The 14073-nt window shown below is 31.7% G+C and overlaps 1 protein-coding gene across 7 annotated transcripts in view; it reads right to left on the minus strand.

The window, feature by feature from the left end:
* Positions 1-14073, minus strand: part of MEMO1 (mediator of cell motility 1) — a 164382-nt gene that overhangs the window by 2754 nt on the left and 147555 nt on the right. For 6 of the 7 annotated variants that reach the window (XM_077134991.1, XM_077134987.1, XM_077134986.1 and 3 more), the window contains 2 exons: positions 10603-10707; positions 8631-9299 (listed from right to left, as the gene is read on the minus strand). In XM_077134991.1, the coding sequence (XP_076991106.1) occupies positions 9168-9299; positions 10603-10707 (237 nt within the window). In that variant the 3' untranslated portion in view covers positions 8631-9167. Of the gene's footprint in view, positions 1-6161; positions 9300-10602; positions 10708-14073 lie in introns of those variants that run through there. The other variant, XR_013164569.1, reaches the window with a different exon arrangement.

Genomic DNA, 14073 nt, shown 5'->3' on the forward strand with positions numbered 1-14073 from the left:
TTTACTATTCCTTATAGGGATTATTTAATGTTCAGGAAATGAACCAACTTTCTGGACATACTTTACAAACTATCTCTGGTTCTTATATCAGATTTTCAACCTACCATACTGAGATATTTGAAACGCAAAAATATTATTACTATGGATTTAGCAATAAGTCAGGTAGTTGTTTGGATGTGACATTTCTAAAGAACAAGAATAATTTTAAACAAAGTTGAACTTACAAATGAATAGTTAACTTTAGAGACTACATGTGGAGCATATTTTGGGGACTCCACTTAGAGCAGGTTGACTGTATTCTAGGAGAAAGGCAGATTTATTCCTTTTTAAGTACATAGTTTTCCCCCTAAACCATATCACCCAATCTAATTACCCTTGCTCACTTTTGATCATTTCTAAAAGACAAACGCAATTTGAAAGGTCAAGAAATATCCTGCCATAAATTGAAAAAAAAAAAAACGGCAGAAATCTGAAGGTACCACAAGGTAGCTACATTTGAGGAAAAAACAGATCCTATCTACATTTTCTGGTATTTTTGCTAAAAAACATAGAGTTGTCTAAGGATGTTACTTTATAATTATGATTACCTATAAAAATATTTTCTTTTGAGGTTCCTACAGATAAATACTCGTGCATACTAATTTTAGTATGGCTCTATAAATACAACTATAAACTTGCATGTATTTCATCCATGTTTTATCTCATAAATCAAATCAACAGAGCATACATTTCAGACAGCTAAATCACAATTTTAACATGGGAAAAAAAAGCAGAAGCCTGATAACTAACATGTGCCTTAAATGAATCTAAATTTCATTTTTTGAAAAGCAAATAAAACCTAGTAGTTTTAATTTTAAAAACACTATATCCAAGAACATAAAAGATACGAGAAACAGAAGCAAAAGATGCAACAAAATCCAAACAATATTCCATACAAAAAAAAATTCAGAATTGACTACATTTCCTTTTTTTCAAAAAAATTTACAATGCACTAAATTCTTTAATGTGGCGTTTAATTTATAAATTCTATATTTCTTAATCCTTAATAAGATCACAAAAACTTAACCTTACTAAAGATCACAGAATAATCATTGAGGAAATAATCTAGGAACCAAATTATACTTATGATCAATGTTAGGCAAGTCTATTCCTAGTCCCTGGTTGTGAATTATGCAGGTCCCAGTAGGAAATAAGTAAGTTGTGTCCAAGTAGGAAATAATTTGTAAGTTTGACTCAACAAATTCCCTGTTTTAATTCAATTTATACCAAATAGATAATCACTCTATAACTTCCTAGAACAAAATAAATAGATCTGGTAGTAAGATTTCTATATCAGATCTTCACCTTGGATTTCTATCTAAGATTATGACCTTTAATCTTTTCTTTGTTATAAAAAGAAGCTAAGAAAGTTAAATTGAACATAATGAACAAAATGAACATAATCAGACAAATGACACATTAAAATATTTAGAATTTTTGTTTTATATGGGCAGGCACCAGAAATCAAACGCGGGTGTCTGGCCTGGCAGGTGAGAACTCTGCCGCTGAGCCACCGTTGCCTGCTCTAGAATTTTAAATTACTAAAATATTCAGAATATTAGAAAGCTAGTTTTTGGATTTTGTCCATAATAATTTTTTTTAAATCCTTTCATAAATAACAAGAACTCTATTAATGACTATTTCCCCAATCAAGTCTGTTCTAGTTTACTCCTGAAAGAGTCTCTGAGAGAAAGGATTCAAGGGCAAGAGGCTTATTTGGGAAGTGATCCCAGGAAACATTGATGGGAAGTGAAACAGAAAAGAAGAGGGGAAAAAAAATAAGACACATTTATAAATTTCCCATTGAGGGCAATGAGTTCCAGTCCTACCGGGAACTCTATGAGACAGTGTGGAACATGTCTCAGAGTACCACCAGAACAGCAAGGAAGCTGGGATGATTATCCATCCATTACTGGCTGAGGGCTGCTCCCAGGCCACTGTCTTCCCAGTGGTTCGAGCCTGCCCTGTGTGCAGCCGAGATAATCCTCCAGGAAGTAGGTGCTTGCAGGACACTTTACGCATCTACTCGAATGGTGAATCAAGTGCCTGCTACAAAATCTCACCATCAGTAAGACTCATATACAAAACAATTTTAAATTCCATTTTTGTCATTGTCCCATACAAAGAAGCAGCCCATTTCAATGTTGTAAGCAACAATGTAGAATTTCAGGATCTTAAGGTCAACTTCCCAACAAAGAAAACAGAAGTCTACAGAGTTAAAAGGAGTATATGAACCCACAAAAAAGATGTTTACATAAATGACTCCTATTTTTATTGAAATGCAAAACACCATTACTATTTCATGTCAACATGATATCTCAAACAGCCAGCACCAAAAGTGAAATGTAGAATAACATGGTACAGTATTTGAAACATATAGCACTGAAAATCAGAAGAACTGAATTCTTGTCCCAGCTCTGATACTAACCAGCAAACTTAGGTAGATCATGGAATTTTTATGTCTCAGCTTCTCTATCAGTAAAATTAAAATAATGATGCCTAGCCTATTTATTGCTGAGATTAAAAGAAGGAAAAAAAGTTGTGAACCACTTTAAAATTTTAAAGTACCATACCTTAAATGATAAATTATTTCTAATATTGTCAAAAAAGAAAAAAAGGCCCTTAGAAGTCCTGTTATTCAACTCTAATTCGTGTTAATTAAAAACAACAACAACAACAACACTCTGCCCTAGAAAGGAACACTGATTTGCTTCAGCAGATCAGTAGCTACTCATTGGCACAGATGAAAATTGATTCGGGTCCAGTTCTTCTAGCACCCCATAATGTCTCTTCTACTTGAGATCTGGGCAAGCAGCTAAAGCACCTATTTTAATTAATTCATTTAAAAACCACAACATCTTTGAAATAACTGTAAACACCACAAGAAATATATGCAAAACATGAGCTAGGAATCAAAGGCCAATAGTTTCAAATCTACCAGATCACTTATATTACCATTCATTTCATTTGGTATTACACAGCAAACCTATGAATATTAAAGTCTTCCCTCCTTTAAAATTAGTGAGGGTATCAGTTCCCACAATGAAAATCTGAAAGTGGAAAAAACCAGTTGAGAGTTTCTGCCAATTAAAAGGTTATGCTTTGCTAGCCTTTAGAAAACAATTTGCATGAAGAGTATCTTTGTTTTCTTGCTTTAAAATTCAATTCACTGAAATTTTGCAAACACCAACTTTGAATGTGTATGTGTCAGATTCGAATGGACAAATTTTAAATGGAAAAAAAATCTTCTTGAAAAAATTACCATTTATAAAATTAAGTTAAAAATTATTTTATTAAATCTAATGCAATAGTCTAAGTACTTAAACAAAAACATAAAATTCAGTTTGTCATTCACATGACCACCTAATATTTGTTTGGTTTTCAATCTTGTTTTAATCCTTTTTACTTACATATACGTAGTATCACATTCAATAAGTAATTTAGAATATTGTGGTAAGAAAATTAGAATATTTTCCGAAAGTTTACATTGGCAAATTTAAACACTGGAACTCAGCCCCTGCTCACAGCCAAATATATCTGGTCTTTTCTTTAAAAGCTTCTTAAATAATGATATTTCTATTCTCTTTGGTCATTATAGGATGACAGAAAAAATGTCTACATCTAAGAAGTTATAAACTCATTTTACAGTATGAAATGTGCATTTGAACATAATTATAGTTTATAATGAAAAAACCAACTGCATTATAATTATGGCTTTCAAAATCAGAGGAATTAGCTTTTAAAATTCTTTCCATTAATTTTACAGGATGATGGTCAAAACCTTGCATTAGAATAAAACACACACACACACACAAACATACACACTAAATGTAGTACATCTTGAGTATAAACAAAGCACACTGGGACCACCTGAGAACCCCTAAATAAACGACAAATATGAAACTCTAAAGTTCTTCACATAGTACCCAAAAAGCAAAATGCACCAATGAACTCATGAAGACAGGGCAGGCAAACAAAACCCCTCAACAGCAGTAACTGTAAAAAGAGGCTATGGTCATAGTTAACCAGCATAACGTAAGGGAACTTTTACACATGGCTATTGATGATAGTGTTCTGTATTTGCAAGTATGCACTTGGGGTGAGGATGGGAGAGTAGGCAAGGAAAATCTATCTGCCAGCTTATACTGGTTTCCCTCCTAATATTCTGACATTCATAGGTATCAAAAGATCAAGCTCCATCAATACCCTTTTCTACCACTGATATGGCTCTATTTTAGATTCAAGAAGCACCTTTGTATAAGAAAGTTAAGTCACTTATTCAAAGGCCAACTTAAATTTACTTTAGGAAACATGTTACATGTAAATGCTTTGATTAAAACAAAAGAAAGTAATTATTCTTAAGGTCCAGTGTTCAACCAGTAACAATTATGCACTACTCATCTTATCAATTTATAAGCCATTTAAAGCTAAATGATCAAAATCAAGTTTTATTTTAAAATGACTTAAGTGTTTTATGCAAATAAATAAGTTACATTTTATTTGTACTAACTTTGCTAATTTTTTTTCAACTTGAAATGTTAGACCTATACCAGCAATATTCCCAAACACTGATGCTGATAGTCTCGGGACCCCACTTTAAGAACCACTGATCTCACTTTTTTTAATATTTCCAACAACTTATAGAGGATAGAACTAATTTTCATATGGAACATTTAAAATGTGGAACTAAAAACTTCCATACCTTACTCCTAATTGTTCTATCTAGAACACAGAACAATTCTATTTCTTTTCACATAAATATCTGCAGAAAATTCCTGGTCTTTAACCTCTCTTTTCCTAAATAAGTACCTCCAATTTCTTCAGTTGCTTTGCATTCCTCCAAATAACTAGGCCTTTCAACATTCTGGTTGCCTCCCTATGCAAACTATAATTCATAGTGCTTCTCTTAATATGGTACTTAAAATTTAACAATTTAAAAGTCTTAATCTAAAAGAAGTTTCAATCTGAATGGCAGAGTGCATGTGGTTTAGTACATCTCTTAATTAATAATAGTTTATAAGTACATTAGTTCTTTCACAACTGTATCACAGCGCTTCCCAAAGGCCAGTTTGTGAACTGGTATTATTTCTTTGATGAAGTTTTCAATGATCCAGCAGAAATGAGGAAAGAACAGCACAAAATTTTTAAAAATCAAATTGGAGTTATTCAAGATAAATAGCTTTTATTCTGAGTTCATGTATACCCTTCCTAAATACTAGGGGAAGAGCTGTCATGTTTAAATAAAGTGATGGTGATGGAAGATGGTAAACATTTTTTCAAAAGTCCTTACATGGCAAAATAAAGTCTCACACTTCATAATCTTTGTTTAAAAAAAAAATGGTCTAGTGTCCTAGAATATTCAGGTAAATTTCCAAAAGGTTCATCTAATCCACTGTCTACTACCATTTAGGTAGCCAAGCACTTAATTTATAGAATTTGCAACAACTGATCAAAGCCTCCACTGATCACTTATGTGATTAATTCATGGCAGAAAAGCAAACTTTCCAATGGTCTCAAGCACATAAAAGGCCTTCAAGGCACTTTAACACTAGTTTCTAATAGTACCTGGTTTCCATTCCCACTTCCAGCTTCCCATTAAAAGCCTAAATAGCAATCAAACCCAGCCAATCAGACCACATCAAATGAAGAGAGGGTGGGGTGATAGAAACTGAAAGTAACAGGTTGCAGTTTAAATTATTAGCCAATAATTTGAACTACAAGTGAACTACATCATCTTGGACTGGGGAAAACAAACTGCGTAAATAAAATTTTACTGGAACAAACCTACACTCACAAATTTATACACTGCCTGTGGCTGTTTTCATGCCACCACGGAAATAAGGCAAAACTGAATAGTTGTGACAGAGACCATAAGACTTGCAAAGCTTAAAATATTTACTATCTGGCCCTTTGCAGAAAACGTTTGCCAAAATTTAACTTAGGAGAATAAACTACTTGCTATCAAAATAAAATTTGAGATCTGTAAAAATAACCATTAACTAGCTCAGGATACTGATCATCCCTATTGGAATATCCAAATATAAACACTGGAACATCAGAATAGTCCTCTATCCTACTTCTGTATGAGATGTGTTGCCCACCCAAAACAGAGCATTACTTACCTGCTAACTGAGCTAATCTTTAGCATACATTTCTCAAGGACTCACTCAGTAGAAGAGCGAAGAATCCATGAAATGCTGTTCTGTGCAATCTAAGGTAAAAAAAGTTGCTGCAAATAACTTAAAATGTATATAAAAGAAGCAACTCTATAGAACTACATAGTAATAACCTTTACATTTTAGATTCCAAATACAAAACACTTTTAAAGGCACTTAAAGTAGAAAAGCTTAAGTTCAACAATTTAGGTAATATTAATTGCATTAAATAATGCAAGTTAATTTCCCTTTTGTGTTAAAAACAAAACTTGCCTTTTTATGTATGTAGAGCTAAAATCAACACATAATACTGTATTCTAATTCAATCATGTAGCTTCTTAACATAAGTGAGTGACACCAAAATCTCTAAAAAGCAGTCATAACATCAAAGTATTTGGAAACTGGAAGGTGCTTGAGAGATTTTATACATTTTACATTTAACAGATAAGAAAATTTCCATGTGACAGGAAATACCTAAGGACAGAGAGAGAATTAGTGGGAAAGACAGAACTAAAGCCCAACAACTCAACTATCGGTTCAGAACTCTTTCTACTTCATGACTTGATATGAAAAATATGCCTATATTCTAAGAAAAGGTGGGGTGATGTCGAATATTCTAGAATTTTTAAAGTACCATAAACATACTCCCAGGGCTACAATCCACTCAACTTAGGCAACTTCTTGTCTTTAAAAAATCAATCAACTGCAAAATACAAAAGGAAAATATAATTCATTGTAAAGTAATGCTTATAGGATGATGAACAACCAATTAAACTGCTTAACAAATTGTTAAAAATTAAAAAATAATACTGGTGAAGGTGCAGTATTTTGGGTGCTCACACATTGCTAATTTGTTACAATCTTCCTTAAGGGTAAACTGGCAATATTTTAAATAGCTTAAAAAGTTCTTGCCAGTAAGCCAATAGTCCCATTTCCATGAATATAAACTAAAGAACTAGTCTAATATAGAGTTCAAATTTTATATACAAGAATGCCCATCCCACTATTATTTATAATTGTGAAAAATTAGAAACAACCTAATATCCAAAGAAAGACTGGCTAAATCATGATATATTTACACAATGGAATATTAGGCAGCCACTTAAAAGAAATCACATTTTCAAAGTTACGGGGAAGTGCTTATAAGATAATGTGAAGTTATAAAATGCAGGGTACACATTTGTATGGTCAGTATAATCTCAAATTTTGTTATTAATCACACACACAAACATACACACTCTCATACATATAAATAGCATAGACAAAGGCTGAAAGGAAACACAGCAAAATATTAACAGTGTTATATCTGGGTAGTGAGAATGCAGATAATTTTTTCTCCTTATACTTTTCAGTATATACCAAATTTTCTATAATAATCATGTATTAGTTTTATACTCAGACAATATTTTTAAAATTCAATTTACTCAAGTCAATTTTGAAATTTTTAGTCTATAAAACAAGGAATAAATATCCATAGTACTCAAAAATATATCTAAATAATGGGAAATAAATTACTTTGTGTAAGAGTATAATTTCTACATATATATATAGACAGCTAATTTTGAATCTGAAAGGTAATACTGTTTTATTTCAATTCTTAAGTATAGAAAATTGATATTTAATAAATAAGAAATGCAAATCTTTAAATAAAATTGGTGCAAGGCATCTAAAAGTTGTGCTATTCTGGTATAACACTAAAGATATAAATGCTCTCCAATGTAATATAGATACCCACAGTATTAGGTTATAATAGGTATAATCTAGTACATGCATGAAGGCCAATCATTAATAAAATAAATTAAAATTATCTTTTTGCCAAAATGGTTAGAAATGGTCTATGCTTAAGAAAGAAAGTAATACAACACCATACCATTATTTTAGTTGGAAGAGCCTCACCAAAAATCATGACAAAAATTTTTAGAGCTATAAGAAAATCCAGTGTTGTTGGGTTTTGTTGTTGGTTGTTTTCTTTTTGGTTGTTGTTAATTTCTTGCTAAAAATTCAAGTAAAATGGTAAATTGCTTAAAGTACTGGAAAAGAAGAGCAGTGCATGGTCTGCATTGCAACACTCTTCAGTGTTTCCTCATTTGCAGTCTACTGTCTGTTAAACAGGAACTTTGACAGTAAAGGACTACATCTCTGTTCTTTCACCAATCTCCAATCTTAAATTTATATTCTATTACAATATAGTATTTGACACAAAGGGATGTCACACACAAAAAGAAAAACTATGTAATTTTAAAAACTAACTTTAAAATTATGATTCTAATTTCTGTGATAATAAAATCACATAAATATGTAAAATATAAACTACATCCTAAAATATTTTTACATAAGATCTGAGGTTTACCATTTTGAACATAAAAATTCTGAGATGGAATTAATAAAAAAACAATTTTCATATATACCACAGAGCAATAAGTTTAAATCAGACTATTTTGAGTTGTGTAGCCCTTTATTAGCAACTAAAATAGAAGGTATCTGTTGTACAACACGGGTAGTAATTGTCTATAACTGGAGATTTATTATAATCTAATACAGATCATTTATAAATGCAATTTCTTTATTAAAAAGCTTCCACCCTTCTTTGTTTGTGTACAATTTGCAAAACTATTCTGAAAGCGGAATATATGTGCACAAGTCTGCAAAGAGTGCAAATTTAGGATATGGTAAATGCTTTACATGTTACTTTCAAAAAACTGTCTGCCACAACTGGGCCTTTATATTATCATCTTTTTTTTTTTTATCATATTTTGATGCCTGCCTTCCTTCCACTGCCCTAAACAATAAAGCATTTTTTAATGAATTGAAATTAAGGAAGGACTACACCTACTAGAAAAGAAGAGAAGAAAGTTCTATTAGTTTGAGGTTTCAGAATCCCCCAAAACCAGGAACAGGGTCTTTGTAAGGACTAGGCTGGGACGCAGACAGAGTATGAGTATGTGCAGGTGGCATCCCTGAGGGTTCAGAGCTTCAGTGGACTGTGAGTGCTCCAGCTGCATAACTCACTGAACTGTCTTGCCAGTTTCTACACTGGCTTGACTGGGCATAATTCAAAAAGGAAAAGCTCATATTCATCCCGTTCTTCTGGAGCTCTGTGATAGCCTAGAAAAAAAAAATGATAATGACACACAGTAAGACATAAGTATGAGCGCTCTCTCAGTGTGCTACTGGCTTAACTCAAACTTCCACGGAAGAAATTTACATCTCTCCTACCACCTTTCACTCATCTTTTCATTCATTTCTTGAATTTCTCTTACTGTCATGCTGTCATTCACATTAATAGAAGAGAAAGAGAGAGAACCTCAAAGGTTCTCAAAGAACCTCTCCTAACCTAAGTTTTTGATAATTAAATATCAGTCCTCTTTTACTCTATCTCTCCCTGTATTTAGTAAGCCCACGTTTTTTTAAAAACTATAATACTGTTCTCTAGTCTCTAAACCAAATCTTGGCCACTTCTATCTTGCTAAATGGGAGTCTTTGGTCTGACTTCATTTAAATTTAAAATGTTATAGGAGGAATCTAAATGTTTAATTTTGGATTAGTTCACTATCAATTTCAGAAAAATTGTATTTGGCTCAATTCAAACTTTAGGAAGTTAGTGAAGCTTAGTTCAAGCCGTTGATAGGCTTGTCTTCTGTCAATCAATATTGTTTAAGACAAAGCTCGTCCTAAAGATCTATAATGTATTAACCTTGAACTCACATTAAAATGATGGACTTCAATGACCTAGCCTAGACTATTCTGGATTATATTACCTTCTCCATTACTCCTCTACCTCTCCAACCAAATGAGCCCACTGTTAATTCTTGTTCCCATTTCTGAGTATGTACTTTCTCTCATCTTTCTTAGAGTCTCACATTTTCTTTGCATTTTATTAAGGGAAAAAATAATGCTAAATTCCTTTCTAAAATCCAGCTGATCGAAACTTCTGCCTCTTTTTCTTCTTCAAATGAAATAAATATTATCTATAGAGGAAAAAATATACATGTTTTCTGTCTTTCTTCATTAAATTATGAACTTCTAAAGTTCAAGGTCAGAACCTTTCATTTCTTTATTACAGTCTAAAACTAAATAAAACCAAAAAATTCAATAAAATCGTATCTCCTGAAAAGTCACTTTGATTTATATTTGTAAAGAGCACACTAAAACTGGCTGTATCAAATGAAATTATGGGTCTGTATTCTACTAAATAACTTGCTGTATTTAACAAAAAATACTAACCTGCATTCCAGTAATAAATAACTTTAAGTAACCAGAACAATGGAAATCCATATTATCTTACAGGTGGATTTGAAATAAAATTGACTATATGTACATAAAACCAATAATAATAAGGTATCACAGATGGCAACAGGAAACATCACAAGATCAAATGTTATAATTCAGGGTCCATAAGTATACTCACATTTAATAACACCCCAATGGGATGTCTTCCACATATTGTATTATGGTATTTCTTCAAGTAATTGCTAAAAGATACAGGGTCTAATTGTTCTATAATACTCATGCCCTAAAAAAAAAAGGAGGGAGGGTGGAGAGAAGAAGAAAAGAAAATGAAAAAAAAAAAAGCAAAAGAGATACAATGTCTTTCTTCCTAATTACATTTTCAAAAGTTATTGAGAAATAAACATTATTTTTTCAATTAAGAGGAGGCAAAGACAATATATTACATAAATCATGTGAAATAACATACTCATTTGTCATAGATAATCTCATTATCGTCAACTCTCAATGATATATATGCTTCATTGACAAACAGAAAACAGCTTACTTTTCTCTGACCTAGTATGTTTCTACATACATACCTCCACCAGCTATCATTCAGCTCACAGTCCTCAAACATTCTACAATTTTATATTTTCCTTATATAATAATATTCACAAAAGTGAATCTGATAAAATCTTCATATGAAATTTAAATTTCTGATTTATTGCTGTTTTCCCCATATCTATGATCTTTTTCCCTGCCACTGACATGAATAATTTAGAGCTGACTGTAATTTAAATATTACCATAACATATACTTAAATATCAAAAGTGTGCAAGGTATTTCAAATTATCAGCAATTATCTACGTATCTCATAAAAAGAAAATACCACAAACTAAGAATATAGGTAACATTTTTAAATTAATTTAAAGCTCATGAAAGATTGATAAAGTTTAGGGAAACACAGCTCTTTTATGAACAAATTTAAAAATGAAAAGCTTTTTATCTCCTTTTCCCTTGATATCAGAATATCTTATTTTCAAGATTTTAGTTTAGAATAAAATTTTTTTAACTACTGTTAAAATGATCACTGTATCTTGAACATTTATTTATACTAAATTCTGTACTCTCCAATGTTTATAAATAATACATTCATAATTAATTAATATACATTCATAATTAATATTTAACTCATCTGAATCAGGCAAATAATCATTGATTCTAACTAATTCATTCACTAACTACCTTACCTAATTTTCTTATTCAGATAAAACTCTTTACGCTTGTTTTCAATAAACTGGATTACCATCCTCTGGGAGAAATGTAAATAGTGGTTAACCGGAGATTTAACTGGTATATTCTGTGTGTGTTTTATTGTATTTCATGTATTTTAACAAAATAAGCACAATGTAAATGCACCTAAGTAATCACATGAACACCGAGTACAAAAAAGCAATCTGAAAAATGATAGTAATCACTAGGTGACATGCAAAATTTGCAGTGGCAGGATCGATATTTAATTTTAAAATAACCTTTTCTCACCAGAATATTCAACTCCTTCATAAACAGTACCACATTTCACCACAAAATATATCTGAATGATAGGCATGTGTGTGTATAAACAACTTCCATTCACTTGCATAACAATTAGCCTCTCTCAGATTTATACACAACCAATTTTTAATGCTGTTTGTTTCCCCTGCCATTCAGGTTTCAGGTCAACATTCTCCAGTGACATTTGATTTAAGCGCAGAAAAACACAAATGAACTGAAAAGTTAAGCCTAAGACTAACAATATAAATGCAATGCAAATAAATCACAATATATTTCTAAACCAAGAAAAATACAGAGATGGAATAACAAACCTTTTCTATAAACATATAGATAAAGCAAGATCAAACTCCCCAAAGATGATGAAATGTAGCATCAAATCTTGCCTCTAAACATCCGATTCTAGGCTCACTGACTACTCTGCTTTACTACAGTAGAATAGAAATCATACTAACAAGTCTGTGAACACCCTCACATAGCTATAAATTAACACTGGTATAAATTTCTAAAAGAGAACTTTTAAAGCTCCTGATTGAAGTCTGGGGCAGCTTACCTCAAACAGAATTCTACTCATTAATAAATTATATGACAGTGAAGTTCCTAATGTCCTTTTTTTTTTTTCTGGCATGGGCAGGGACCAGAAATCAAACCCGGGTCTCGGCATGGCAGATGAGAACTCTATCTGCTGAGCCACTGTAGCTCGCCCCAATGTACTTTTTACTACTAAAATTTCAAAGCACATTCTGAACAAACATCATATTTACAAACTAACATACAATGAAAAATGCAAAGAGAAGAACACTTATGATTACATTTGTAGAGGACAAATTAAAGAAGTCAAACTAAGTGGCCAAAAAACTTTTATATATAAAAATATAAAGATATGAATGTAGACAAGACACCACTCAATAAAGAGTTCAAAATAAGGATACATTGGTTAAATTACAAAAGGGGAAATAAAAAAATTCAAATGATGGAATTAAAAGATTAATTTGTTAAAACTTTAGTTCCCTAAAGTGTGCTATTTACCTACTAGAACAAGAATCACATCCACAATGCTCAATTCTCTAACAAATGTGGAAGAGGTATGCCTTTTTTTACAAAGAGAGAAGGAAAGAAATGAAGGCTTTCCTCATGGGTGAACTCCAATTTTCAAATTCATTACGTATGCAAACAAAACCAGTAATGATCATAAAACGGGAGAATGGGACATCCATTTGCTAGCTAATACAGAACAAATTTGCTCTTATATATAATCATGTTTTGATGCTAACTGTAAAATTACTATTACCAAGATTTCAATAAGAAGGAAAAGAAAATCCTTCCCCAAATATGCCTAATTAACTTTTCTATCCCTTAGTAATATTGACAGAGATGATCAGTGAGTTTAAAGTTAAGGAAATGGAAACCTTGCCTATGGCCTAAGTATATTGAGAATTTGGTTATTCTCAGGAACTTAATAGACTATGAAGCAGTTGTAAGATATAAAGCATTTTATGCACCAAAAGCCTATCCATCTCAATCTAGGTTTCTGAGAATTTAGCAGCTTCAGAAAGAAATTCTCAAACTGAAAGCCCACTTCTCCTACCTTTGGAGAAGAAATCTTTTAGGGTACTGACTCCTAAATAATGAGAGAAAACTTTGATGTTAAATCTTAAGTGGCAATCCTAAACTGAATATGCAGTTTTAACTAACAGAGTTTCAAATTTGAGAAACAAATTTGAGTGAATATCTTTCTTTTAAAAACAAATACATCTACTACAGATAATAAAACAGCTATTTTAAAACTACCCCCAGAAGTAAATCCCTCCCCAAAGAATCAAATGGAAAGGAGTAGCAAAACATTTTTAGAGGCCTTTGAGAATTAAGAACTAGATTCATGTCTTTTATGACCACATAATTAATTACAATATTACTGAACCATTAGAATTGTGTTTTAGCCTCACTTTTTAAAGTAAGGATACATATTTATGTTGGAGAGATGGATTATACATTTAGGGAGGCAGGGTGGGTAAAGGAAATATTCTGGTGTATCTCAGAGATGTTAAGATAAAATCTTACAGTAAAAGAAACTTTTCTGGAAAACAAAAAAATCAGCCTAAAGATAGCAGTGCTAAGA

The sequence above is a fragment of the Tamandua tetradactyla genome, chromosome 17, assembly GCF_023851605.1.
Source record: "Tamandua tetradactyla isolate mTamTet1 chromosome 17, mTamTet1.pri, whole genome shotgun sequence".
NCBI lineage: Eukaryota > Metazoa > Chordata > Mammalia > Pilosa > Myrmecophagidae > Tamandua > Tamandua tetradactyla.